This window comes from Fonsecaea nubica (assembly GCF_001646965.1).
Source record: "Fonsecaea nubica strain CBS 269.64 chromosome Unknown Scaff1, whole genome shotgun sequence".
NCBI lineage: Eukaryota > Fungi > Ascomycota > Eurotiomycetes > Chaetothyriales > Herpotrichiellaceae > Fonsecaea > Fonsecaea nubica.
The window spans coordinates 321,407-349,390 of NW_019173674.1; the positions used below are offsets into that span (position 1 = coordinate 321,407).

General features: G+C 53.2%; 11 protein-coding genes across 11 annotated transcripts; 4 read left to right on the forward strand and 7 right to left on the reverse strand.

Annotated features, from left to right (window-relative positions):
- Positions 1-915: 915 nt before the first annotated feature.
- AYO20_00116 (hypothetical protein) lies at positions 916-2,376 on the reverse strand (the record flags this gene model as incomplete). The annotated part of the gene is made up of 1 exon (XM_022638427.1): positions 916-2,376. One exon carries the CDS (start codon positions 2,374-2,376, stop codon positions 916-918), a length of 1,461 nt encoding a protein of 486 aa, XP_022505392.1.
- Positions 2,377-2,884: 508 nt separating this feature from the next.
- Positions 2,885-5,238, reverse strand: AYO20_00117 (hypothetical protein; the record flags this gene model as incomplete). Its single annotated transcript, XM_022638428.1, has 3 exons — positions 2,885-3,109; positions 3,183-4,854; positions 4,937-5,238. The coding sequence occupies 3 exons, from the start codon at positions 5,236-5,238 to the stop codon at positions 2,885-2,887; spliced, it is 2,199 nt and encodes a 732-aa protein (XP_022505393.1).
- Positions 5,239-6,570: 1,332 nt separating this feature from the next.
- AYO20_00118 (hypothetical protein) lies at positions 6,571-7,947 on the forward strand (the record flags this gene model as incomplete). Its single annotated transcript, XM_022638429.1, has 1 exon — positions 6,571-7,947. The coding sequence occupies one exon, from the start codon at positions 6,571-6,573 to the stop codon at positions 7,945-7,947; it is 1,377 nt and encodes a 458-aa protein (XP_022505394.1).
- Positions 7,948-10,726: 2,779 nt separating this feature from the next.
- On the reverse strand, positions 10,727-11,764 carry AYO20_00119 (hypothetical protein; the record flags this gene model as incomplete). Its single annotated transcript, XM_022638430.1, has 1 exon — positions 10,727-11,764. One exon carries the CDS (start codon positions 11,762-11,764, stop codon positions 10,727-10,729), a length of 1,038 nt encoding a protein of 345 aa, XP_022505395.1.
- Positions 11,765-14,027: 2,263 nt separating this feature from the next.
- AYO20_00120 (hypothetical protein) lies at positions 14,028-14,840 on the reverse strand (the record flags this gene model as incomplete). Its single annotated transcript, XM_022638431.1, has 3 exons — positions 14,028-14,286; positions 14,335-14,651; positions 14,709-14,840. 3 exons carry the CDS (start codon positions 14,838-14,840, stop codon positions 14,028-14,030), a joined length of 708 nt encoding a protein of 235 aa, XP_022505396.1.
- Positions 14,841-16,324: 1,484 nt separating this feature from the next.
- AYO20_00121 (hypothetical protein) lies at positions 16,325-18,490 on the reverse strand (the record flags this gene model as incomplete). Its single annotated transcript, XM_022638432.1, has 1 exon — positions 16,325-18,490. The coding sequence occupies one exon, from the start codon at positions 18,488-18,490 to the stop codon at positions 16,325-16,327; it is 2,166 nt and encodes a 721-aa protein (XP_022505397.1).
- A 720-nt stretch (positions 18,491-19,210) lies between these two features.
- On the reverse strand, positions 19,211-20,761 carry AYO20_00122 (hypothetical protein; the record flags this gene model as incomplete). The annotated part of the gene is made up of 1 exon (XM_022638433.1): positions 19,211-20,761. One exon carries the CDS (start codon positions 20,759-20,761, stop codon positions 19,211-19,213), a length of 1,551 nt encoding a protein of 516 aa, XP_022505398.1.
- A 550-nt stretch (positions 20,762-21,311) lies between these two features.
- AYO20_00123 (hypothetical protein) lies at positions 21,312-22,757 on the forward strand (the record flags this gene model as incomplete). The annotated part of the gene is made up of 1 exon (XM_022638434.1): positions 21,312-22,757. The coding sequence occupies one exon, from the start codon at positions 21,312-21,314 to the stop codon at positions 22,755-22,757; it is 1,446 nt and encodes a 481-aa protein (XP_022505399.1).
- Positions 22,758-23,085: 328 nt separating this feature from the next.
- On the forward strand, positions 23,086-24,159 carry AYO20_00124 (hypothetical protein; the record flags this gene model as incomplete). Its single annotated transcript, XM_022638435.1, has 1 exon — positions 23,086-24,159. The coding sequence occupies one exon, from the start codon at positions 23,086-23,088 to the stop codon at positions 24,157-24,159; it is 1,074 nt and encodes a 357-aa protein (XP_022505400.1).
- Positions 24,160-24,259: 100 nt separating this feature from the next.
- Positions 24,260-26,044, reverse strand: AYO20_00125 (hypothetical protein; the record flags this gene model as incomplete). The annotated part of the gene is made up of 1 exon (XM_022638436.1): positions 24,260-26,044. One exon carries the CDS (start codon positions 26,042-26,044, stop codon positions 24,260-24,262), a length of 1,785 nt encoding a protein of 594 aa, XP_022505401.1.
- A 941-nt stretch (positions 26,045-26,985) lies between these two features.
- On the forward strand, positions 26,986-27,855 carry AYO20_00126 (hypothetical protein; the record flags this gene model as incomplete). The annotated part of the gene is made up of 1 exon (XM_022638437.1): positions 26,986-27,855. The coding sequence occupies one exon, from the start codon at positions 26,986-26,988 to the stop codon at positions 27,853-27,855; it is 870 nt and encodes a 289-aa protein (XP_022505402.1).
- Between the last annotated feature and the right edge of the window lie 129 nt (positions 27,856-27,984).

The window sequence follows — 27,984 nt, forward strand, 5'->3', positions numbered from 1 at the left end:
GAGTGAGTATATCAGTTCGACTTGTCTGTTGAGGCCTTTCCTGCCTCCCTCAGCCCTTGTCCGTCGGGATAGGTCGAACAAGAGATGTCCTGATACTGTGGTTTAGAAGCCCCAAGTGGCCCTTTGCTGAGTCTAATACCTCGACGCCCTTTAGGGCCATCTCCAGCAAGTCTTTGGATCGTCACAACGCTCAGCCAGCGGCTTCTGCTCCTCCACGGCCCTCCATCACGGTCTCTTCGAAACAGTGTTCAGTCTCGGCAGCATAAAATCAATAGCTACCAGAACAGAAGCCCCGACCCTTCTATCATAGAGTACCCTGCCCTTCACGTAGCGGATGCGCTCTATTCCATCCAGATTCTCATGCGTCAGCCTCCATGAAAGACGAGAGACGTCGGAGTGACCATTTGTGAGCTGCAGGTTGCCATCCAAAACGGTGGACCAGGTAAGGTATGACCGGATCGACATGACAAGTGCCTGGGTGCGAGTAAAGCCGCGGGATTGAGTCTCTTGGAATGACGCAGACACAGGTGCTGAGAGTGTGGTGCCTGAAGAGCATCCTCCTCCTCGTGCTCAAGCCGAGGCGTGAGCCTGCCCTGCCTCCATACCTCGCATTGGACAAGGTCAATTGTGTTGCCGAAGAGGTTGCCGTGTCCACAAAGCCAGCGGTGTCGTGATCGAGACAGGGGTCGTCGAAGGAGAGGTTGTTGCGATCGAGTTGGCTTGGATGGCGAGGCGCTTGGGTCCGTTTCGTTTTTAGAGGCTACGAGTCGATGCCTTGTTCCGACAGGACATCGATCAGACTGGCGCAAATTGCCTCTTCACGTGGACAAGACGACACATCCCCCATGGGAGTTTCCTTTGGGCATTCCTTTTGCACATGCTCTGGACAATCCAGGCCAGGACGCTGGACACCATTCAAACCATGACTCTGCGCAGCCCGCTTGTGCCGCCGAGGACTCGTCTGCCGGTGACGGCACATCTTCCCTGGCCGCTCTCCCAGCTTCCCTCACGGCTCTTGCGCTCTGCCTTTTTGGACTCATCGCCTGGCCGTCGGTTTGCATCCTCTCCCTCTTCCTCGTCGTCATCGTCGTCTTCCCACTCGCTCATTTTCTCGCCCTTCATAAACGCCTCCTGTCGCTCATGCGTCCCCTCGATCCACTGGAATATGCACTTGTAGTCGAAGACGTAGCCGGTCTGGCATGCCGCCGCCGTGGAAATCGGATGTAGACAGATAGGGCACAGGTCGCTGGATGGTGGGGCCGGGACTGTAAAAATTGGAAGGAAAGTGATGCTCGAGACCGGCGGGGTCCGTTTGGCTGGGGTGTTCTTCGTTGTCAATCTGCGCAGAGGACCTTGTGGCTCCGGCGCGGTCTTCCGAGCGAGTTCCATCCCGGAGACAACGGGAGGCGGCAATTCCAACCCTTCGGCGGCTTTGCGGGTCAACTGGCGTGAGAAATCACTGGCGTGCCACCATTCCAGGAATTTCAATGCGAAGATACTCGTGGGCAGGAGGATCCTCAAGCTTGACAGTAGCCGGGGATACAGCGTCCGCGGATTCAAGAGGCCACTCAGCCCTTGTCCCGGTCTCCCGGCGGCACTCGCGGCAATGGCCTTGTCAGCAGCCTCTGTGGCGGCATCAATAGCCTGCTGATCCGCCGCGCCCATCCTCCTCATCCGTGTGGCCACCATCCAAAGGAATGGGCTGGAGTATTTCGTGCCGTCAAATAGGTATCCCAAGCTGAAGGCCAAGATGCTGAAATAGTAGGCGGCATTCAGACTCGGATAGACATGCCGCAAAAACCACTTGTAATACCACATGATCCTTTGTTTTATCGTAGCATTTGGCGGTAGCTCGTCCCGGTCCAGATACCGCCTCCCTTCAACTCCTCCCAACCCTCCTCCTCCGCCACTGATCAGTAACCCCGCCGACGGGGCGATGTGGATATCATAGCTCTCGTCCAACTTGCGCTTGATATAAGGCACGCCGACCAAGACGGCGAGATTCTTCCAAACGTCGCGGCCTTGGAGCTTCAGCCGCTCGCGGACCTCGGTGGGGACGGCGATCTGGGTCCTCTTCACCTCGCCGCCGCGCAGGCTGAGGACCTTCTCGCGCTTGAGGCCGTAAAAGTTCTCGGTGAAGCTGCCGCCGAAGTGCTCGAGGTAGTACTTTTCGACCGCGAGCGACAGCAGCGCGTACACCTCGTCGTAGTTGTTCAGCACGCGCAGCAGGTACCGCGGGTACCGGTGCGTGAGGAGGGCGAGGAGGTATCGGATTGTGGGCGGGAGGAGTGCCGACAGCTGTTGCTCCGAGAGCAGCTCGAACAGGGACGGCTTCAGGTCGTCCACGGGCGACTGCAGCGTCGAGAGGTATTCCATGACCGATGGAGGGTTCTCTGGAGGACACTAGGGTAGTCGTGATATGATATGACGGAGGTTTATATCTCGTCACTTGGGGTGTTTCGATTCAGCAGACGACGCCGATATCATTCTTGTAATAATGACAAGACCAGATGCATAATGTTTACGCTCAATGACACGCTGGGAACTAAAACAGATGTTGGTGGAACATGATGTGGAAGACTTGATACGGACTGCGGAAGTTTCGATTTTCTGACTTGCGAGGATTCAAGCCTCGGCTCGAACTTCGGCCATAAACTGCCCGAGCCTCGTCCACAATGACATACGAGGCAAGACGCATGAAGATACGAACCACAGCATGAATATATTCAGATGTTCTCTTTCTCCTTCACCCAGGTATATAATTGTCCCAGTGCCCTGATAATGCCGCTACTACAACAAATGGAAGTCTCCAAAATAAACAAGGCCCGAAGACGTCCAGATCAAATACAATCCAACTTTGCACGATTGACAGGGGGTCGATCGATCAAATCACGCGTAGCTGGTCAGCAAACGTCTTCAACCGCTTGATCCTCTCATTCAGTGTGTTCCTCCTGGCAGTCAAATTCTGGTCTCGCTCGGCGTCTACGGCGCGCGTGAAGACGTCCTTGTCGACACCAAAGTCGCCCTGGAACAGCGTGTGGAGGGGCCTTAGAAGATGCCGCTCGACGACCTGGACGACGACGTTGTCAACAAAGACTTCGCGAGAGATCTGTTCATGAAAGAGTCAGTTTTATCCGTTTTGTCCCCGTCCGACTAGTGGCCACAAAAGAATGGTTACTCACCTCGTAGTAAATGATCATCCTCTTCCCAATCTCCTCCGCTGACTCGGCCCGGCTGTCCTGGGCCAAAACTCGATCTACATGCGCCGGGGTGAATCGTGTGGCGCTCCCAGGCGTAGGTGGTGGAGGTGGCATATTCTCCCTCTCGTTGACGCTCTCCGTTCTCGCTGGCGACGCCGCGTTTGGCATGTACGCATACTCCTCCTCCGCCACCCGGTTGACCAAAGCAAAGTTCTTGTTGATTTTCAATTGCCGCGCCAGCTTCTCAAACCGCTTGCTCTGCGTCTGTGCCGGCTGTTTCCGATCCTGTTCGATCGCTCTGAGCTCGTCTTCGGCCTTCTTTTTCTGCTTTTCAAGCGCCTGGTACAAATGGTCTTTCATGGCTTGCGACACACGCGTCGGCAGTGCAGGTAGCTCCTTGCGCAGCACATTCTCGACAATGTGCTCGACGAAGGCGACGCATCGTCGGTGGGCGTGGTCCAGATGCATCCTGGCAATTCCGTACCAGGGTTCCGAGTGCTTGCGGAAGAGCAGGTTCAGGCGATTGGGATCATAGCTGTCCTTCAGCTCGCGGCCCCGGGTCGATTCGAGCATTTGCTGGACATAAGTGCGGAAGCCATCTCTGTCCTCGGTGAGGCTCCGCGCCGATTTGGACTGACGCAGACCGTGGCCATTTAGTTCCACTTCACGTGCAAATTCGTCATGGTCCTCTTCAATACGAGATCGCAGGTAGTAATCGGGTGCTTCATTCCAGTCGGCCGCACCGTCCAGGTAAGTGCCATCTACGCAGCCCTTTGCCTGAACAGCCAGACCGGTCCGCTCTTCACAGAACCTCGTCCAGATCTCGTCGGCATCTGCCAGCTTCTCGTTAATCCCGTCCACATCTCTCATCGCTTTCTGGAGGCGGTGTAAGATGTCGTCCTGGATGATCGGGAGTTGTCTGCGGGTGTGGTCATAGTAGATGCTCCTCAGACGGCCTAGCAGTGACTCAATCCCCCAATATGCTGGGTCGACCTGGCTCCATCTGCGTTCGGGAGACATAAAGAACATGCGTTCAGCCTCGTCCCTCTCTGCCGTCGAGGTCTCGTTGCCAGTTTCGCGGACGCCACGATTTCTAAGGACATGCCAGCCCTTGGCAAAGTTGAACTCGGCCATGCTCTCAGCGCCGTTCTGGGCTTTCTTGACCCAGAAATCCTCCAAGCCGGAAGGCGACTCGACGAGATCTGGCTTCGTGATGATGCCAAAGGTCCGCTCTCCAGTGGGGTCAACCTCTTTGGCGATGGTGAGCACGGACTGCTTCTGCGGGTCGAGGTTGGCCTCTACCACAGCCAGAATCAGGGTCCGTGGCTGCTTGATCCAGTCATCGACGATGCGGCGTACCAGGTCGATATACTCGCGGCCTTCGTTGTGCGAGGCTATCAGACCCGGAGTGTCAATCAGAGTCAGCGGCTGCTGATGAGGCCTCACGACCTCGACCTTGAGCACGTCACGGGCAAATCCTCCACGCCCGCCCAGCAACCATTTCTCGGCTTCCTTGATGATTTGACCCAACTCGGCCAGTCTCCTGGATTTGAACCGGGCATTCTGGAGGCGCGCCTGATCGTCAGGATTCCGTCCCGTATCGGGGACTATCTCAATATTGATTGACTCGACATTCCCTGGACGAAAGCGTAGTCTGGTAAGAAATGCCACAGTTAGCTAAAAGGTCGTTGCGTCCACACCATTTGAGGACCAGGGGTTTCAGAAGACAAACCTACTCAGTGACAAATTTGGTACAAGTAAACTCTCCTCTCGGAAACGAAAGACCACTGATAGCCTCGAGGACGGAGCTCTTGCCCGACGACTGGCTCCCACAGACGACAAGCTGGGGTAGTTGGAGTTCCCTGTTTACGTCGAGGTCCTTGAGTTTGTCGACCAGGTCAAACAGCCGCCTTTCCTCCTGACTCTGCAGACTCTTCACGCGATCGGTGAAAGGATTCGAGACGTCGACATAGCCATTTGCGGTCGGTGTTTGTACTGGATCAGGCACGGACGTACCAAAGCCTTGCTGATAGGCCATTCGAGCGCACAAGAGAGTCGACGATGGTAAAGAAGCACGATAGATCTTGAAACAGATAGCACAGATAGCAGATGAAAATGAAAGATTTCTAGTTGTAGGGAGAGAAAGACAGGGCTCAAGTGCTGGGGATGAGCCTGAATGGACCAGCCGTGGGAGAATAACCGTTTACACACTGACAGCCTAGTACGAGGTACATGCAGTGCATACATAAACACACGTTTCTAAGGGACTAAGCCACACGTACCGGCTCCAGGTATCTTGCATGTGCCAAGGGGGGCTGATGGCCATTGCAGTTTGTTGTGTTGCCTCGCCCTGGGAGCCAGAATTCGCCATCTTGCGCGGCCCATGGCGAACCCCATGTCGATCCCACCTTTTCACACACACACAGAGACGCAAGCCACTTAGTGTGTTGCTTCGATAACAGAGCGACCTGGCCGTCTCCCGAACAGGCTACAGTGAAAAGGCGGAATTGGGGCGAGAAGGGGGATGATCTGCGGCGTGATTGGCGCCTTGTGGCTGATGGACACGAGGATGTGGTGCCCAGTGGCGACAGCGAAACGCTGCAGCCTAACAAATCAACGGCAGACGCAGGAGGAGGGGTAGGACAGAAGGACTAGGAAGAGAGGATGAGGTGATGGCTAGCGATGTGTTTCTCAATGATCGGGGCCTTTTCGATCGGTGCCTTGTTTGGGACAAAACACTGGCTGCAGAGGCTGAAGTGATGCTGAGAAAGAAAAGTTCGTCGAGTTGGATGCGCCCCGGCCCTGCGTTGACTGGTCCGTTGAATGCTGTCTGCCTTGACTCGTTTGGCCATCTGCATACTCGGTACACAGAACCATCTCATCATTGACCGGCTCGGTGTTGTATCCGTCAATCTGATCAGGGTCTGAGTCCTGGAGGCTGAACGTGGCGCATCTCTTGTTTACACTCGGTACAACAAAACAGCCCGACCTAAAGTTTCAATAGTACAAACTGCGCAGCAACGACGCCCTGCCTGATCGCCAAATCCACTCGAGTCTCGATCCGCCCCAACTACTCGTTTCCAGAAGAAAATAGGCGAAGCAAGGCATAGGTACGTACTTGTCTGTTATCGAAAACCCCATCACAGGGCCCTTGAGCCACCTGTGTTATGTATCGCCACCCATCATCCAGTCTCTATTGTCTGCTTGGCCAAGAATATCGGGAAACTGACTGATTGACTGACCGAATCCCTTGTAATATCCAGGTGCTGCACTCAGTTGCTCAGTGGTGTATCCTACCGTGGTTCGACCTCATTGAAAGGACTACCGCTCATCACGCCGCTTCTTTCACAATCTCGCCAACAGACTCACCATGGTCTCCATTTCCAGCCCCATGGACATCACATACTGCGAAGGGGCACGTCTTCTACAAGACTCACAAGCAGACCTCGAGGCGATCCTGGTCCAACGTCCCAATGGCAACCTCACCTGCAAACATTGTTACCTCGTCATCGCCGACACCGATAACCTAGGGTCCATCTCGACCGACAAGGACTGGCCACTGGTTGTGAGCTGTCATGTTCAGGCATGTGCCTCGCTGCACGATAGACATGCTGCATACTCGTGTTATGCCTGCCTTGAGAGAGGGAAGACATCCATCGAGACCTCAGCTGCGGCGCTGAAAACCCACCTTCAATCCTGTGACCTGATCAAAGATATCCAACCTACCAAGCCTCAGCAACGGCAAGCATCCGGCAGAGAAGAACAGGTCCCAGCTCCAGCTATCCCCGAAAGGCCTAAACGCAGTTCTCGTCCAGCACCAGCATCGGAGGCGACGGTAGCAACGCCCGAGAGACAAACGGCTCGAAGCAACGTGGACTCAAGTCAAAACCCTAGCAGCCGACGACCTGTTCCCTCGAATCCATTCTGGCCTGCTCCAGCCGCAGCGCCTGCTGCCCCAAACAGCCCTGTCACACCCAAGCAACCTCACCCGAACGATGTGTCGGCGGCACAATTCCCACCGCCGCGGTCGAGGAGAGAGGTCCCGGCACAAGCAGTGAGAGCTAGCCAACCCTCGAATGCACCGCTACCAGAGCAGACTGAGGCGCCCTTCCGTCCTCATGCGGATGCATCAGACGCCTTTAATGTTCCAGGCGGATTTCCGCCTCACGACGCTGCCGGCCATAACGCTCGCAGCCCGTTTTTCCAAGACTTTCCACCCACGCCGCCGCCGCACCGAGCGTCCAACTCGATGGACCAAACCGCCTCGCCGATCCGGAGGAAGGACGTCAAATTGGAGCCCAGTTCACTGCCGTTCGCGGAGTCTCGAGAGGATCGATCGATGCCGACGCGACCGACTCGAGCACCTCCTGCGCCACCGGTGTTGTCCGCGCCAGGGCCAGGCTCGGTTCCACGCTCTGACATGCGGCCAGCCCAGTCCGACGTGCCGCCTTTCCAAAACACTGTTAGCAACGGAATGGAACGTGGACAGGGTCAGCAAATCCCGCGCGCTGACCCCGCGATGGTCCAGCAACTGGCAGCCCTGGGAATCAGCAGAGCCAGGGCCGAGTTTCTGCTCAACCAGACGGGAGGGGACGTGAATGAAGCGGCAGAACTGGGGTTCTCGGAGCAGCAAGGTAGTCTGGCCAGTGGTAACCCATGGCTACCAACGGCGGCCACGCAGGCAATGCAGCCTGAGTCCGTTCCTGCATCTCCCGGTGTCGACAGACGCAATCGACGGTCAAAGTAAATGGCTTGGGGTTGAGGATGAGATGCCGCGAATGATCTAGACGGAACTTGAGCCTGCTTTGCCGAAATTTGTATCAGAGATATATATACCACATGAACGGCGTTTGTCGAATGTATTTATTGTTCATCCCCCACGATCCAAAGGGGAGCTCGTCCGAGTGAATGTGGACGAATGAATGAAATGATGTGTTCTTCCCTCACCTATAGACTTGCTCTATGCTGCATGTTGTATGTGGTAGTCAGCCTTGTGGCCTTGTGGCCTTGTGACCTTGTAGTCTCCCTCTATCACTTACTCTCTCTACGTCCAAGTTTGTGTGTGTGTGAGTGTGTGTGAGAGAGTGAGGGAGAGACTGTGACATTGGCCCACCCATCGCACCACATCACACCATGTCTTGCCTACCTGGGCACCTGGGCACCTACCCACTCACTCATCTACCTGCTGTATACCGTACCTCGCATGCTGTATACCACATCCTGTATTCTCTCGCCCGCGCACCCCGCATGTGGACACCTAGCGTGCCTAGGTAGATTACCTTGTATACAGTATACCCCATAAACCCTTGACGTCAGCTCAGCTCAGCCCAGCTCAGCTCTTCAGGGGTCCGCACCAGGAACACCAGGAAATCGAAGTCCGCTCTTCAATTTATTTTCACTTTCTCTTTCTCTTACAATTTGTGGTGTGTGGTGGTGGTGTGGCACTGTGGCACTGTGGTTGTGGAACCCCAACCCTCCACTCCATCGCCCCCAAGACCTGACGATCATTTCGACAATCGCCGATAGAGTCCTTGAAATGGGACACATCCCCAGATCGTATAAAGTATACCTCGTACATACAAATGAGACGAGTTCTTACTTGGAATATAAACTCAAAGCCCTCTCCACTCCTCCCTCCATCCCGTCCCCCCCTCTCTCTCTCTCTCTAAGGGGAACGGGAAAAGTCCGATCATGGACTGGATTATCCGTGTCCAGATCAGGATCAGCTGTCAAGGTTTCTTGTCTATCCTCTTACGTGCCTCTATACTCTCTATTTTGGGAAGGGTATAGAAAGTTGTGTGGATGGGCGTGTGGATAGGTGGGTGATCTTCATCCAGGAACTCTCGGATGGTGGCTCCAGGTGGCGTATGTTCTACCTCCCTACCTGTATACCGACCTGTTCTCATCAATACCGAGAATTTATGTAGTTGTTCTGGCGCAGGACATACGTAAAAAAGTCACGAGGATGCCTTGAAAGTTGTTGAGCCAGAGCATAGGTCACCGTCAGCAACCAGCCGTCTTACCTATGTATATGCTTGTACCACGAAACTCCTAGAAATTTGTCATTCGTGTCGATTCAACACGGATGAGTAAGGACATAGCGAGCCATATCTGTAGCCATCTATATTCATAGTCAACCAGGCTGATCCTCTCCTCAACCGGGTATACTCAACAACCTTCCCCACGGAAGAATTTGTGTTGGACAAAGGATTTGGAAACAGACCCGAGCAAGTTTTTCGTGTTCCAAATAAATAAAAATAATTTCCTCGACTTACTTGCCTGGCCTGCCTGAACCTTTGCTTTCGTTCCATCAAAAGCTTACCAAGTATACACGTACCACGTATCACGTACCGCCTTGCGTGGCAGGTAAATGCCGCGCGCCTGATTCGCAGTGACAGTACGTGCGCACTCTGCCCCATCCCACGGCATAGAATGCATGGTCTTGCTTCTTGCCGCATAAATGAGCCAGCCAAGGTTGAGTGCAGTTTGGCTCAACCTGTCAATACTTGTTGACGAAGCTTTGATTCCCTTAGATTCCTTACTTTCCGTCAGAATTCAATGCCGGCACCACCGGATCAGCACTGTACATTACCTGGGCAGCCTAGGCAAGCTGGGGCCCTAGACTTCCTAATCGGGCTTTATACTTTATTGATACTTTTGCAGCACAGAGACACAAATTGCCATCCACAAACTTGTACGCAATTGTTGCCGGATATACCGAGTACTAGTTATTCCTCTGCTGCTAATAATTAATAGCTACCATCCATTACATGTCGCATATCCTCGGAACCTAACCATGGTGCACGGCCCGGCACAAATACAAATGCACCTGTGAGCAACAAAAACGTACAGCGACGCAGCGAAACTCCACATTGTGGGAGAATTGCCATTCCCTTCCGGTGGCCTCTGCCTCCTTGACTCTTGTCCCGCTCCCGTCCAGATATTTGCGTAAACTGCACTACATGTGCAAGCCATGAAACCTAGTTGTGCTGAACCATTCCATGCTCGTCAACTCGTTGCGAAGCCCAGTCAACTAATCGCTAGCGACAGAAACTCCGGAGCTGCATAACCCGAGTCCAGAAAAATCAAGGAGCTTGCCTGGGCATCCATGCATCCTGGACGAGCGCAGCTGAAGTGGCGTTGATAAAACGCCAAATGGCTTCGAGTAGGTGAGCAATTCGGCCACTCACCAATCCGCACCGCCACACGAAGCGGGGTAGAGGCAGCATTCTGAGAATTTCTGACCCCGCCCCGCGACATGCTAAACTGTCTTTGACAGCAACGACTGCACGTCTGATTGACCGAGTGGTCCTGCGTGTTCCGCAAAGTAGCAGAAGCCAGACACAAAAATTGCTCTGAGGGGTATCATCGAATAGAAAGCCGCCCTGTTCCGGCAAAGATGAGAAGGACCAGAAGGACCTGCTCGCCTGGGCCGGGGGTCCCCAGGCAGCAAACTGATTCCGCGCTAAGTGGTACATGGACTAAAAACAATGATGATTGGCTGTGGACGCCTGGATTTTTTCTCCTCAGTCGGTGGGCGCCGGAGTGTGCACCTCAAACTCTGCAGACCGGTTGAACTCTGGTAGAGGCGGGTGCAGCATTTCGTCGTCGGTCGACCCTGCAAAGAAGTTGTCGGGCATCACGGGCAGACTGCCAAAGTTCACCGGCGGAAATTCTCCAAAATGCTGACTGGCGAGGGCGAGTTGTTGACTGAAGAAGTCGTTGCCAAGTGCGTTGAGGTGGGCTTGGATCTCCTCGGGGGACTTGCACCCTTCACAATTGGCATGTGCAACAAGGATGGCGTTCATCTGTTGGATTTCATCCTTCATGCGCATCACTTGATCCTTGAGGTAGGCATTCTCGATGGCTTTCTCCTGCGAGTCTCGTTGTAGCCGCTCCGTCCTCTCTTTTTTGTTGATCCGGCACTTTGCCGCAGCCAGTCTGTTCTTCTCCAGCGACTGTTTTCTCTTCTGCTCCTCAGGCGAGTCTCCTTGTTCGATGGTGGTGGATGCTTTGCGTGTCGCCTTTCGCTTACGCCCAGTGGTCGTCTTCGACGGCGTGGGGTCGGTCTCTGTACCTTTAGGCCGGCCCTTTCCTCGTCTTCGTGGCTGTGGGTCTGCTGCTTGAGATTTGGGCGACAATTTCTCCTCCTTCGAGTCGGTACTGTCAGTCGAGTTCGACCGTGGCGGAGTCATTTGACCATATCTTGCCACTGCCGTCGAGGTGTTTGGCAGTACCGACGTGATAAACTTGTCCATCTCGTAGGCATCAAGATTGATCGGGGTTTCTGTCGAAGGCTTCAAGTCATCTTCCCGCTCAAACTCGGGCCATTGAGACATGGGATAATCATTCGGTGGACTGTAAACTTGGTAGTCATTGAGTGCCAGAGGCTTCTGTGGTGGATCAAAGCCGAAGTCGTCGTCTTCAAGTTGGACGGGTGCGAAGTTGGAGCTGGAAGGAAACTGGTAGTCACGGAATGTGTAGCCATCCAAGTCACTGATGCTGGGGGTGGCGGATGAAACGCCAGCCGACGACAGGGCTGAGTGAGTCGCGAGGGTTGCCATGGTTGACTGTCGGAGACTGTTGTCTCTATGAGGCGCAATACTCTTGAAAGGTTTTAGAGCTCCAATGCTCCAGGAACAATGTGGCTTGTACACAGGTTCCGTTTGGATGAGACCCGATTGGCACCTAGAGGTGTATCCCTTTAGTTCGCTTGTTTGTCGGATGGAGGTTGTGTTTGCCTTGGACGTATCTAGAATGGTGGCACAGAGGAGGAATATATGATTGCTTTGGTAGGAAGCGGAGGGGGCTTGAAGCTGAAGAATGTTCCAGAGGGAAGAGGGGGGGAGTTTGCAGAGGAAAAAGCTTCCAGAGACAGGTAGGGCGCGTAGCTTGGTTCGCAAGGGATCGAGTTTTATTTAGGATCAGCAATCGGTGGGTATCAACGGGGGTTGGAATTTGAAGCCAGGTATTTCGACTTGGAAACTGAGGATGGATCGGAGAAAACCACAAGGCAGGCTTTCGCTCGCCGTGAACGTATTGAGGACTGTAGGTGGACGCGGTGGGCTGTCTAGCTACACAGGTGGGCCGCGGCTTGTGGAGCGAGATGGTGAGAGGGAGAAAAGAGAGAGATCGACCGATGGCCCTAGTCGTGGCGGCGGATGCTTGACCCGGTGAGCTGGTGGAACTGCGGGCTGAGAAGTGGCTTTTATTCTTTCTGAGGTGTTTGCTTTCAGCTGGGAAGCGGCCCAAGTGGCTGCGACGCGGCAAGGGTGGAGTGGCTGATCTGAAGTTTAGAAAAACCTGGTAGGGCCCAAAGGAATAAACTTCCAGGAGGGAAACGAAGGAGGGGTGGCTTGAGGGCTAGAGAGGAGAGAGAGGATGGGCAACTGTAGGAGAGCAAATGGGAATCACGAAGAGAGGCGCAGTTTTCCTGGAACGGCATGTGAAGGAAAAGAGCGGGATTGAGGTGTTTCTCAAGTGCGGGGCAGACCAAAAGATGCAAGGAAAAACAGGTTGGACGCATGGATGAGATGGCGTGTGATGGCCACATTGGGTGACTGACTGGAAACAAAGAGCGCAGGTGGAGAGAAACGGCCGTGCAGAGCCACTGTTTGTACATACAGACACATGCAGCCACTGCAGGCCAAGTGATGGCAATAGGCGGTAATCCCCTCAAACAAAGAAACCTCACCTCCCCCCTGTCTCGCTCGTGTGGTTCCCTAACATTTAGGTTCCTACCTATCTAGGTACTGTTTGTAGTTGGCATGGGCATGGGGCATGTCACCGCTGCAGAAGAGCGAATTACCCGGGTTACGGATTGGGGTGTCTTGATCGAGCATCTGTGCCTGCATCGATGCCGCTTCCCAATGGCCCCTCATGCCCCTCCGCTTCTCTGACCTTCTTTAGCCTCTCTAGCCTCTCTAGGGCCCCCTAGACACTTCGTTAGGCTGCCCTGGCTCCCCCAGCCCATGGATCGCTTCCCGGCTATGTCATCGACGATCGGGCATGGAGATCGGCAGAGATCCCCCAAGTTTCTGGGTGCGTTTCTGGTCATGGGAATTCATCAAAGTGCCATCTGGCCAGGCTGATCCTCTCGCTACTGGGCGCCACTTGGGCCCTGTCATCCGTCGAATCAACACCCTGTGTAAGCCCGAGCAAGGAGCTGACAGGCTCAGTATCGACGATTTGCCCCCCTTTGATCGCCCTGCCTACATAAACGTCCATGTCCCATCCTACGACTCCCTCGGCTATGTCAACTTGCAACGAATCGCTGGTCTCACCCTCGATCTCGAAAGCCAAAGCCTCGTGGCAGCCAAAGACGAGGAGAGGCTAAAGGAGAAAAACTCAGTCGGACATGGGACAACTCCTGGTTTATCCTTTGTGGCTCTAGGAGCTCGCATTCTTCTTGACCTGTTGAACAAGGACGGAACAAAGAGCACGGAAAACTCCTGTCCTCGAGGTACGACGAGGGTGACAACAATGCGGTGACTTATCGGCCATGTAATCGTGTACGTCATCCTCGCATCGATGGTGCGCTTCTGTCCCGGACATGAGATCCGGACGTGGCCACCATTTGCGTATCGCGACGCGGATGATCGAGCCGCGCAGGCAAATCAAAGATGGAATCTGCTGTTGATTGTGTCCTTGTTGGGTATCTTATTATTTTATGGTGTTTCTCCGAGCCTCAAGAGTCCCACTATTAGCCAAAGGTATGCCGTCATAGCTTGCACCAGGATCACCCAGATGGCCCAATTGTTGAATCACTTTCCACATGCTCCTTTGCTATGCTTGGACAAATCCGCGCAAACCACCCCATCCTTTGTTCTACAATAACATCATCGTCAGCCCGATCAACCCGGCGCCCACCGCGGAAACAAACTCCCAGCGAGTGGCTCCCACGCTTGCGCCACTGTTGCTGTCATTTGTTGCACTGGCACTTCCGCTGGCGCTGTTAGACGCCGTACCACTTGTTCCCGATCCCGTTGACGTAGCTGTGGATTCAGTTCCGCTTGCCCCAGTGGTGCCAGCACTAGTATTGTCGCTAGAATCGGCGAACGCGGTGATGGTCACTGGCATGAAAACACTATTTTGCGGTGAGTATAAGCAAGATATCCCAGAACATAAGACTTACATTTCCGACTGCGAAAGGACCGTGACGCTGGTCGTTGTGATGATCTGCGTATCAGTGTCGGTTGCCGTCAACGCATCCGCATCCGTGGCGGTCTGCGCGTTCAGGACGTCTGCTGGCCCGATATATGTCTCTGTGCACGTAACGGCTGTTGTTCCTTTCACATTGCAGTCGAGCACCAGCGACAAAGGATCGAAAGTCTCCAGTGCCTTGAAAGTCGATGGGCCGAAGGTAATGGTAACCGCATCTGGGCCGAATCCGCATTCGCTCATATCAGCGTTGGAGGGACACGAGATTGCCATTGTGGTCTTGGAAGCATCCTACATTGAAAGGTTAGTCTGTGCATATCCAGCAGATGGCAGGGAATATGGACATACAGAAGCAATGAGGGACCCCATAAGAGTTTGCTCGTCCGCACCAGGAATGAGAACATTGACAACAGACGATGTTTGAGCGCTGACTGCGGTAGCCATCGCCAGCGCGAGGGCAGATTTCTTCATGGCGACCATCTTGTTCGAGGTTATACGCTCTTCGGGGCTTGCTTGGGAAGTGAGTGCTTGTGGAAAGTCTATCGGATGAGGCCCAACAGGAACATATAAAAGTCAAAGACGTTGAATGAAGAAAAAAACCCACAGGCGGTTGGAGAAAAGACGCACAACTCATACGAGGAGTTTCTCTCTCCAGGCAAGTTTGACCCTTTTTTTCCCAGGCCCCGTAGTATGTTGGGGGAAATTGGCATGTGTCAATGGCGTCGGGGCCACTGTTTTCAAACTGCCCCTTTTCGCCTTGGTTCGACCACTCGGCAAGCTGTGCAGGCGCCCAAATCGACCGGAATGTGCCCTGACCAGTAAAACTAATCGGGAAGCCGATTAGAGAGTCCCCACCAAGCCCGGAAGCGAAACAGATATGCTGCTAGCTCGACAAAACGGTGTTCGTTGGTGCCCCCGGTTTGCTCAGATTCTTTGATTCCATGCTGTTTGACTGCCACTGCCCAGGACGGCGGTTGCTACCGAAAGCTTAGATCTTTGACTCACAATGCACCGAACACATCTGTACTTGCGGGTGAGAGATTCGGCAAGACTGACGGCCGTCATTTGAGTCGATATGCTTTCAGGGCAAGCGAAATTTGACAACGGAATGAAAAGTTGGTAGGCCGTTCAAAAAGGGCGCCGGTGAATCGTGAATTTGTGTCTGCTTGCTCCCGAGACAAGCACTATGGCTAGACGACCCGGTTGGGTTAGACCAGATGACCGCCGTTGATACCAGGGGTTTAGCTGCAAACTTGAGATCGAGGTCAAACGCAGCTATGCCGTTTTGAATGATTACGATCATGAATACTCGGTACTCCTGGAGTCGTAGCAGCTAGGAGAAAAGCGCAGTCAAATGCCAAGGTTTCACCGACGCTTCAGGAAATGAGGCGCTTGACCGTTCCTGGTCATTCTGCTCACGTGCCATGCTGCCGATGGGCTTCCACTCTCGGGTACAGTTGCCTGCTACTGCAAACAGCCAAGTTCGAGTAGGAATGCTTCGAAAGCCATGGTAAGCTCACTCAGTGTCAGATTACCCAGGAAGATGCGTTGTGGAGTTGGTAAATGGCGGGCAGTGATCCGGGGCACCAATGCAACCGAGCTGAGTCACATGACACTGGCATGAATACCCCTGACTTTCTCCCCAGACACATGAGGTAGTGAGTATGAGGCTCTACCGAGTACCTTGTGCCTAAAAGTCCATCGAGCTACGTACTCTGTAGGCATCAAGCAATGCCCTTCTAGCACTGTCAATTGCTGATGGGAGTTTTTGTTGTCTCAATTTTCGGTAGGTACCACCTACGAGTCCTCAGAAGCCGTCGATAAGTGGCACTGCTGAGTCACTCCCAATTTCCTGGTTTCTGATGGTTTCAACTTGCTGCTCTCGGTACTCGGTACTCGCGAATGTCCAGATGGGTTAATGATCGTTCTATTTGACGCTCTTTGGAATTGCTAGTTGCTGAATCTTATGAGGCACGGTCATCGCCGGGAGCAGTTCCACCTTCTCGACTCAGTAACAATTCCTCTGCTTCTCCATCTGCTTCACTCAGACTGTGAACTTTCCTCATGTCGACGCCCTGAGTACCACTAATGCCTCCGTTTCCATCATGCTTGACCAACGTCTTGGCTCTGGTCAATACCTTATCCAGCCATTGCTTAACGTCCTCGCATCCCCATCGGCGCCGGGGGTCTCGTTCGATCATTCCGGATACGCATTGAACAACCATTTCACCTGTACCTATTTCGTGTCCTTCATTGTCGATCTTTTCAGCAAGGCCAGTTGGAGTCCGGCCTTTTTGTAAGTCACGCAATACATGCATCCGTTCTGTACTGGTCAAACAGGGCCACAATAGTTCGACAAAAATGACACCAAGCGCAAATACATCAATCTTCTCGTCCACTTGTGCGTTGGCCTTTGCTTTGCCTGTGGAATCAGCCCAGGGCGGAGGTCGATAGTATTCTGTCCCAACCATCCTGTTGGTCTTTCCGCTGCCATCTCTGTTTGTCTCGAGGCCGTCTTCTTTAGCCAACTGTGCAACAAGTCCGAAATCACCAATTCGGGGATTGACGTAATATTCACTGTAATCTTTGCAGCCGAAGCAGGATCCTACATTGTAATATCCGTCCGAGACCAACCCGACCGTGGGAAAGCTCAAGCCAGAGATGAAAATATTGGATGGTTTGATGTCGCGATGTATCAGTCCTTTTGCATGGATATACTGCAAGCCGCACAAAATGCCCATGAGCAATCGTAGAGCGGGAACCAGGTGAAAACAGTGTCTGCGGATGGGGTTGCTGGGTGCACTTCTGGCGTTGGCTGGCGCTGGTGCCAGATACTGTGCGAGAGTCATGGGATATACTGACATCTGCACATGCAGTACATACACGGATTCATCCATGGCTGGATCGTGTGAAGCGCTGGCCCTTGCGTTGCCATCTGTAAAAATCTCGGAAGCCCGTGCGGAGGATTGGTCATGATTAGTCTCACTGACGGATTGCGTTGGGTTGGCGACACTCTCCACGTCCTGAGCAGGAGTGTTCGGTCTACTGTCGAAACCGAAAATGATACCATCGCCGTGTTCCAAGAACTGTCGTTGGGTCGCGACATTTCGATCAACTGGTCGCGAATGTCTCGGCCGATCGGCAATGAGTCTCCTGCCCTGAAATGTGGGGCTTTGTTTGGTCATCTGGGGTGCTATTGCAGATGTCCCTCTCGGCTCTTCTATCCATGTTGCATGGTAACGGACAACGTTGTTGTGCTCGAGCTGTGCCAGGGCCTGAACTTCTCGGAGTATGTTTTCCAACTCTTGATGTCCCGATTCCCTGTATCGCTGCGACAACCGAGGGCTTAAAGGAATCTTCTTGACGGCGTATTCCTTTTTGTCAAATACGTTGTAAGCATGGTATACTCTACCAAAGCCTCCTTTTCCGAGTAATCTTAGTTGCTGGAAGCTGGACTCGTAGTGGCTGCGATGGGACGTCGGCGTAGATAGGACTAGATCAGTGTACGGCGAGATATGAGTCGGGCTGTGCAGAGATAAGTTGATCAGGTCTGATGCGAGCAAGTTGGAAACGAGAGATTGTGGCTGATTGTTGACGTTGCTCGGTGAAACTTGATGTTCGAGCAATGGTCGAGTTGACCCATGGAGGAGATCATGATTCTGAACGCCTCCGAGTGCAACACTCTCGATGCCCGCCAAGTAGGCCGCTCTTGTCTGCTCGTTGTCCCTTCCGTTGGTGGTCGGTATGATGCCAGTTAGTGATAACGATTGACTGAGTTGTTCGTAGAGCTTGTCCGCTAATGGCTGGACTTCCGCCGATGTTCTGGTGAATCCGGATCCTGGCCTTGCATTGTTCAGGATCTCGCAAGCTCTGCTCCTGGCAAAATCTTCGAGCAGTGCATTGAGAAGGTTTGTCCGGTGCTGGTCGACGTTGGATAAGGCACTTGTCGGGGCATCCACCTCATCTGCGAAGGAGATACTGCCATGACTGGACAGTGATTCAGTGATAATGGTCTGGCCTTCCTCAATGCTTTCGATGACTTGATGTGATGGGGCCTCATCCTCCCCTGACCTATCGCTGTCAGAGCTGGAGCTATCGTCGGTAGGTCTGCGGAAAAAGGCAGAACTCATCCCTTTGATCAGAACCAATCGACCTCGCTGTCAGCAGTTGATCAAGGACAATGACCATGGCACGAAGGTGAAGCAATGCTGAAGGGATTTGGAGATGGTGGGCTTTGTGTGAAGAGATAGACGGCCGTAGATGATCGTAAGAGTTTGGCCAGTCGTCTATACTACACCGTTGACACGACCGTGTTGTAGCCTTACACGCGATGCAGGATACTGGACACCTTGTCGGCAGCCATGCATGGCTTGGCGAAGCGTGCCACGCGATTCGATGCCGTTCGGTCTCGATTGGGAAAACCGAAGGGCGTGCGCACTTTGACAATGTCGATAAGGCAGGCACCAAGAGTGAGAAGTGGTTCAGCCTCGATCTACACCAACTTGCATATGAGAGATAAATTGTACAATTGGAAGACTAAGAAGGCCTTAGATGCTCTAGCCACTTGGTAACTGAGTCGGAGAGCACGGGAGAAAGTTATTAACCATGCGCGCTAGTTATTAGTGGTGCTAGTTGATGTCGTATGATATCATACACAGCACGTGAGAGACAGTTTAGCGGATGAGGCTGTGCAAGGCTGCACGAGGCTGTACGAGGCTGTACGAGGCTGTACGAAGTCCTTGAAGACAACTTATAGACAACTTGTTCAATGGATGCAATTAAGCCTTTCATCGTCAAAGAGAAATCAGTGCTGCCAGTGGTATCGTTGTTCCTCTCTTTGAATGCCTGCATCATTCCTCATCGTTCACGTCGAGGTCTTCAAAGTCATCCAGGAGTTCCTCCATATTGATCTGAGGCACCTCATCCTCACTGGTCTCCCCAGTCATCATGCTCATCTCGTCTGCATCCTTCTTCTTCTGATGCTTCGCTTTGTACAACGCTAATGTTTGCCTGAGCTCCACATCTTCCTCCACATCTCGCAAGAACATTTCATAATCGGCATCCATCCTGTCCTGGTCGGCCTTCTTCGGCAATAGGTCGCCCTCATCTTTTGCCATTCGCTTGAGCCTCCAGTTCCTGCTCTTGGGCTTCTTCTTCCTTGCGTAGAATTTCTTGACCAGCATCACATCTGGAATGGTCGACGAATAGTTGTTACTTTGCTCCAACTCTTCAAACTGCGGATTGTTGAAATTCGTTCCCGTCAAGTGATAACCAAGCACCGAGTCCCCAGCATGCAAAACTCCACCGAGATGTGTTCTGCAGTAGTAGGTTTTGTCGTTGACACCGAGATCTGAAGCTCTTGCTACCGTGGCCTCCGCCCCAAAAAAGCGACCATTTTGGGTGCCTAACGGTTCGATGTCAAGTACAACAAATTCCACGAGTTCTTGCACATCTGCAAGGCTTTTGAAAGGCGCTCGCCAGTACGTCGACGTTGGCATGTCTGTTGTCTGTAGTGTAGTCGGATCCAAGAGGTTGATTGACGTCCCCACTCGGTAACAAAGGGTCAAAGGTGCAATATTGCCGATGGACTTGGCCATCTTGATGGGTAAAGCAACTAGATCGTCTTTGCATATTGGTAATAGTTCGCAAGAGTATGTGAATTTGTATGATTTCGTCGAGGTATGGATATCCATGGAAATAAGTTCCTGAGATTTCTTGACTTTGATCGGTGTCGTGGAGGTGAGGAAGTCGACAAACTTTTCTGCATGATTCCGTTGAGAGAAATAGAAATCGAGCCCGTCCTTGACCTCCTTGATGTTGATCGTGTCCTTGTGCGCTTGGTGTTTGAGAACCAGCTGCTCAAGGTACAAGAAGGTTCGTTTATGAGGCACTTTCTGTCGAACTTGGACTGAGGCTCGCCAAACATTGGGTGTATATGATTTCGCGCACTCAGGGCATTGTTGAAAAGCGACCACGTACTCCACCTCGAAAGTCTGTTGCAGGATCGTTCCTTCATATGCCTCTTGTTGAACCGTGATCTTTACCTTGATCCGCCTAGAATGGGGTTCCGTCCAGAGGAAATTAGCATCGATGATTCGAACTTTGTTAAGACCTCGGAGTTTCCGCAGACAGAGAGCGAGCAACTCTCTACTCTCTGGAGCTGCCGAAACCCACTGTGAAGGTGGGCTGAGCCATCTTTCACAATCTCGGCAAGTGTGAAGTACACCTTCTCTCTGAATGCCTTCCGATACGTCTATCGTGAGTTTGATACAGTCATAACATAGAGCACCTGCAGACGCAGTCCCATCGATGGGAGCGCCACAGTTACAGCAGAGAATTGTCGCCGCTTGCGGCTTGTTCACTGAAGGCAGTGCGACTGGAGCGTCAAGGTCCATCGACATCGTGAAGCCCCTGAATGTTGTCTGGGTACACCGTTGACACGAAATCACAGCCAAGAGAACGAGAGTGGTAAAGAGGGAGGAACAGAGAAGAGAAGGCTGAAGAATGAGAAAAAGTGACTGTCTATTATTCAGAATTCGCCTCCCGCTGGTTGAGCCCGATCGCCGCCAAGAAAATATTCTTGCCGCAGCCTTACACGTGATAGTCTTCGCTCTACCTTCACTTTTGAGACATCAGGCTGAAAGCTGGGTATGGGAGGAAAGCCTCGGAGGGACGGACAAATCGCCGAGGTTCGTCCTTCGCAGTCCATTACTCAACAAACGGAACTCCCTCGCCCATCTGTGTTCAATGTAATTCTCGTTGTCGCTTTTCGCCGACATGAAAGCCTGTTGTGGGAAATACACGGCCTATCTTGTGGCACCCAGCGCTATTGCCAGAACAACGGCGTTTGCAGCAAGATCCAGAGCTCCATTTTCTCCATTGGCACTGGGCCGTCGAACGGTAGGGTCTGATCAGTAAGAGACAGTCCATTTGAGCTCACAGGCAATGCAGATGTCTTCCACGGCCATTAAGTACGGCGGACTGCCGAAAGAACTTCCCACAGATGATCCTGACGACGTCCTGTTCAACTCTCTTTACGGTGTGCGAACCATTGAGTTGAATCGGCCCAAGAAGCTCAACTCCCTCAACGGCTCAATGGCGAGGAAAATACTCCCTCGACTTCGGGAGTGGGAAAAATCGCAAATGGCCAACGTCGTTCTGATAAGCGGTGCTGGCCCGAAAGCTTTCTGCGCAGGCGGTGATGTTGCAGAACTGGCGTCACAGAATAAACAGGGACCAGAAGGTCAAAAGAAGTCTTCGGACTACTTTGCTCTTGAATACAAACTGGACCATCTGATTGCCACATACAGCAAGCCATACATAGCGATCATGGATGGCATAACAATGGGCGGTGGTGTTGGTCTTTCGGTCCATGCACCTTTCCGAATTGCGACTGAGAAGACCGTCTTTGCCATGCCCGAGACCACCATTGGGTTCTTCCCTGATGTTGGTGGGAGTTTCTTCTTGTCTCGCCTGGATGGCGAGATTGGTACATATCTAGCCCTGACTTCTGAGCGACTCCATGGTGTGCAGGCCTTCTACGCTGGCATCGCGACACATTACGTCGACAGCTCTGTCTTGGCACAATTGACAACTCGACTCTCCGAGCTGGTCTTTAAAGACTACGCTGATCTGAACGAACGACTGGAACTTATCAACTCCACGATCTCCGAGTTTTCAAGCTCGCTACCCTCACCCGATTCCTACGAAGCTGCCAAGTATGGGAACCTCACCGGTGCCTTGCGAGAAGCTGTCGATCGGGTCTTCAAGTACAACACAGTAGAGGAGATCTTGGGCGCTCTCCAGAAGGAGGCAGAATCAGCAGACGAGAAGACCGTCGAGTGGGCGAAAGCAACCCAAAAGACCATTGCTATCCGATCACCCACGAGTCTGCGTGTCACGCTACGTCAGCTCCGAGAAGGAAAGCACTGGAACATAACTGAGACCTTTATTAAAGAGCACAAAATGGCCAGCAGATTCATGGCACACCCCGACTTTGTGGAGGGTGTCTCTGCACGCCTGATCAACAAACCGCCCACGAAACCTGTATGGAATCCTGCCACGTTAGCAGAGGTCTCGACGGCCGATGTGGACGAATTCTTTGTCGCTCCTACGGAGCAGGAGGCTCTGCAGTTGGTGGAACCCCATGAAGGAGCACTTGATCAACACTACACAGACTACCCACACGCCAAATTTGCTTTGCCTCGGGAGTCGGATATTGAGGCTGTTGTCAAGGAGGTAGGCCAGGAAGGTTCAAAGAGGGTGATTGATGATGTGTTGAGGCTGTGGAAGAACAAAGCTGGTGTGAGAGAGAAAGTCCAGGAAGTAATCGCGCGGAAGACTGTCTCCAGTGACGGAAAAGCACTTCGCTGGAAGGGCGAGAGCGCTCGTCTATAGATCCCGTACATAAAAGAGCCGATAGACAATTTGTAGCAATATGAAGAAAATATCTCCCTCAAATATACTCAGTACGGGGTATGGCTATTGGGACTGGCCACTCATTATTGACTCTTATCATTCCCGCCGGACTCTCTCCAACCAGAAATTTTTCTCCGCATTCTCAGTCACCACCCACAACCACCTCGACTCTTACACATGTGGATGGCTTTCCCACCTTTTTGGTCTCTTCACGACTACACCTCGCCATAAAAATAGCAGCAAAGAGAGAGATATCTTCTCATTCCCCTGTTTCGACAAGACTAGATCGTTTTGACATCCTGATACCATGAGTTCCGAGCGGAGGAATACGTACCTCGACGCCGGATTCTCAGACGAATCCGACCAGGATGCGGGCTACGATTCCGAGGCGGCCGAAGTGTCGAAGGCCGGGAGGGCAAGTAAGAGGCGGAAGATCGAACGCGAAAGCAGTGACGAGGAGGAAGAACTGGATGCGTACGATGTGAAGCGCAGACGAACCCCGGAGGAGAAGAAGAAGAAGACGGCGAGCGGCCCCTCCGCTACGGCCCAGCCAGAGTTCGACGACCGTGACAATGTACATGAGAATGAGGAGGATTACGACGATGGCGAGGATGCAAAGCATGTTGAGAAGCAAGGTCGGGATGCAGAAGCGACCACCGCTACAGCAGAAAACCAAGAACGCCAGTCCGCGTCCGCGACAAGCGAGCCTACAAACCAGAAGAAACCCAAGAAATCCAAACACAAGGAGACAACTCCCGGCGTGGTGTACCTCTCATCCCTCCCCCCGTACCTCAAACCGTCTGCGCTGCGTAACCTCCTGGAACAGCGCGGCTTCTCCCCGATCAAGCGGCTCTTCCTCTCCCCCGCGTCGCGGCACGCACACAACTCGAAAAAGAACTCGCGCCAACTCTACACGGAAGGCTGGATCGAGTTCTCATCCAAGAAGGTCGCTCGAAGATGCGCTGAGACTCTGAATGCCACGACCGTGGGCGGGAAGAAGGGCGGCTATTACAGAGACGACCTGTGGAATATGAAGTACTTGAAAGGGATGGCGTGGGAGGAGCTGATGGCTGGCATCAGGGAGGAGAAGAGAGAGGAGGAGGGCAGAAGGGATGAAGAGAGGAGGACCATCGCCCGGGAGACGAAGCGCTTCATCGAGGGCGTGGAGGAAGGGAGGAGGGTCGAGGGAATCAAGAGGAAGAAGGCTAGCAGGAAAGGAGACCGCGAGGAGACGGGAAATTCTGGTGGAGGTGACAGTGCTGTGGATGTCAGGAGGACATGGAGGCAGACCGAGGTCAAGGGCAAGAAGAAGGGCCAGGACTCTGCTGTGCCCGAGAGGATAAGTGACGATGTGAAACAGGTATTGAACAGGATCTTCTAAACGCTTGCGCCACCTCAGAACTACCATCAAATCTCGAAGGACCAGCCCGCAAGATGTCTAACTTCAAGGCAAAGAACACGTTCACATAATTCACATCATGTCATCTCTTCTTTGGGAGTCGAAGCGGATGCGCTTCCGTGTTCAAGACGAACTCGTCGAGACTCACAACGCTGGGATCCTCGAATAACAGCCAAAAGTACTTGAGCGTCTCCGCCATCCAGAAGCTTTCCATCTTGTCCGTCTGCCGTGGCTCCGCCTGCGTCACGTCCTCGATGCAAGAATACCCAAACTCTGTGCGCGTGTGCTTGGTGATGGCCTCGAACATTTCCCACGCACCTTCACGCAGGGTCTCCTCCCCAGTGATCCGGTAGAGGACGAAGATCGACTCAATCGCTTCGGGGCGCAGTTCGTAGGCACGGTCGGCGATGGCCGAGACTCCCTTGGGCAAGCGCAGCCGCTGAGACTTCGTGCGAAGGCGTTCGTCTTCCGGAAGCATTTTGTCCTGGGGACTCTCGTCCTGGGTGTTGAGGAGGAGCATGTGCTTGAACCAGGCCTTCTCATCCCATTCGCATGGAGTTCCGTCGGTTGGACACGATATAAGGTGAAACATCTCTGGCATGATGGCCGTCGCAGTCTGCTTGTACGCCCACATGCAGCCGCGGACCAATCTCGTGGCCGTCTCCAGATCTTCAGGGGAATTGAAGAGCTTTGCTGCCAAAGCGAACATGCCTCCAGCGAAGCAGGCGAGGTGCTGAGTCTGAGGCGTCACTTCGGTGTGGCCCGGCCTGTAGGCCTTTAATGTACCTGCCATGAGAATGTCTTCGTTGGTAGGAGTCATGGGCTTGAAGAGAATGAACTTCTTTATGGGATCTTTGGCGATTTCATAGAGTCTCTTGTACTGCTGATTGGCGCCGCTGAGCAGCTGATATTCTTTGGGGAAATACTCGTAGACAGAATCAGCAGATGCGCCGATGGAGAAAGAAACCCCGTCACCGAACCAGCATTCTCTCGCATTGACGATGTGTGGGAAAAGGCCCGGTGCCCTTGTGTAGTTCTGCTGGCTCTCTAGGCAGTCGGAGATGCGCTGTACCGCGTCGTAATACTTGGGCTCTCCGGTCAGCTGCGTGAGCCTGGTAAACTCCAGGCTCAACGTCCCGAGTTCAGCAACGAGCGTGTGGCCTGATGCACCTTCTACACCAATCTTTGACCACTTCGTGACCGGCATGTGGTTCGGAGTGTCGAATGCACCGTACAGCATTTCACCAAGCTCTATGGCTTTGTCGAGCAATTCGGGATATCGTCGATTGCTCACATCGTACGCACCGAGCAGCCCTCCCAGGTGCCGGATCGTTGTCTCGAAGACATTGATGGGCAGTTGGGTGGCAGTGTTGAAGTCAATGCCGACCACAGCATGGACTGCGGCCTCAAATTCGTCTTCCATACCCATCAGCCAGAGCGTGTCTAACGCATCTACCAGCGTCAAAGACCAATCCCCGAAAGACCTCCTATAACCTCCCGTGACTGGCGCCAGCTCATCTTGCAGCCACGCCCTCTCTCGGTATCCATTCCACGAGTGCACCATGGCCTCTTTGATAGCCTCTAGACGAGCCAGTCGAGACTCTCTAGCAAGCCCGTCCTCGGCCTTGAACTCATGTTGGATTCTGGGGAGAATTTGAACCCCTGTCGGAAGAGGAATAAAGCTGGCAATGGGGTTGATCAGATGTCCCTTCCCGGGCTTCAATGGCCGATGAGGATGGACTCCTTCATTCCCAAACGATACCCTGGGCAGAGCGTCTAAGGCTGATCCACGAAGATGCAGGAGGAGGAAGAACAGAGTGCACGCAACAGCCACCACGAGCACCAGCCGTTGCCTGCGAACTGCCATCGCATGGTAGGCGCAACACGGTCCAATATCACTCGTACAGTGTCCCCACTAGGTCATACTGACAGGTGAGGTCTCCTTGTGTTCTCTTGCTTCTTGCCTCGTCAGAACATGTGCAGGTCCGGCCTTGTCATCAACTCTCTGATTGCGCTCTTTCGGCAGATTGAACTGGGGTCAAGAAGGATTTTGGGTCGTGGAGTCTTCATTTCAGGGCACCATGTCAGGGGTTAGACCCGTTCAAGTTTAGAGGCAACGGGAGGCGAACGCCCACTTGTCTTGCCGGATCTTCGCCCGACGAGCCGTTGCTGGTGTCCTTGGACGAGACCTCTACCTCTAAACAGCACTTCAATTCATTCCTCTCTTCATCACAAGACCTAGGCGAGACTGCATCTTCGAGTCCACGAATACGAGCACCCCTAATTGCCCGAGGCTGGAAATAAATGTCTCTGTTTTCGAGGGCCACCCGTTGGCAAGACACCCTGGAATCTGGAACCCATTCGTCAATGAGCAGGCCCATTCAATCTCTCAGGCTGCGCTAAGGCAGGTACAGCCACAAGCAACGTACGCTGATCCTGCCCCGGATCGATGGGTCAGTGGCTGTCGACCGGCGGATATAGCGCCCCTTTTTGGTTCTTTCAGGCTTCAATTCTCCACCATGGTAGATGGCGGATAGCAGCCCCGGTCAATGTCTCGTTGGTTGCAAGGGCTAACCTTGAATATTTTGGATCTTGTGTCTGTCGTCGAGGTACATAATATTGTTGCTGGATTGCACTTTTCGTCCTCTTCTTCAACCTCGTCGTTCATGTCACTCGTTTAACGTCCTTCAAAAGTCCCTTCGTTTGGCTGCTTCAGTAGCCATAGTCGTTCGTTTGTTCTTTTGCTCGCACAATTCTATTTGATTGCTCCTGGGTACAACAGACCTCTTACACGGTCTCTAATTGAAGATGAAGACCAGTCAACTATTTGCTCTCACGGCTGCCGCCGTCACCGGAGCTGAGGCATACTACAAAGGATTCAATATCGGGGCCAATCTCGCCAATGGGGCCTGTCGGAGCGAGTCAGATTGGGAATTTGTCTTCAACAAGATCGCCAGCTTTCCGGGCAACTTCAAGAGCGCCCGGCTGTATGCTTCCAGCGACTGCAATACCCTAGCCAACGCGGTCCCTGCCGCCATCAAAACTGGTACCTCGCTGCTTGTTGGCGTCTGGACCGAAGACAATACCCATTACGAGGCAGAAAAACAAGCATTATTGGAAGCCATTCAACAATACGGACACGATTGGATCTTGGCCGTATCGGTCGGCTCTGAAGACCTATACCGAGGCGACACGGATGCAAATACCCTGGCGTCACAGATCAACGATGTTCGCGGTATGCTCTGGGGTCTTGGAGCTAGCAGCAAGTCTGTTGGACATGTTGATACCTGGACCGCGTGGGTAGACCCTGCCAACACGGCAGTGATCGAAGCGGTTGACTGGCTCGGAAACGATGCATACCCCTACTGGCAGGGCGTTGGCATCGACAATGGTGCTGCTAGTGACGCATATTGGGCTGCAGTCAACCAAGTGCGAGCGGTCGCAGGAGGTCGGGATGTATGGACTACTGAGACGGGCTGGCCAATTTCTGGCGACGCTGTTGGCAGTGCAGTTCCCTCGGTCGACAGTCTGCAAACGTTCTGGTGGCAAGTTTCGTGTGCAAGCTTCAGCAGCCTCAACTACTTCTTTTACGATGTCGACGACTTCACTGCCTCGCCTAGCTTTGCTGTGGTCGACTCTAACTACGACCCTCTCATCGACATGACTTGCGGTTCGTGAGCAGTCGGGCCCTGCATGTTCAAATCTATTCAACAGGCTCATACTGAGCTGTCCAATCCTTGACATGTTTGCATAGCGTGGTGGATAGAGGGTACTTGGGAGCACCCCGGATGGAAAATAGACTCAAAT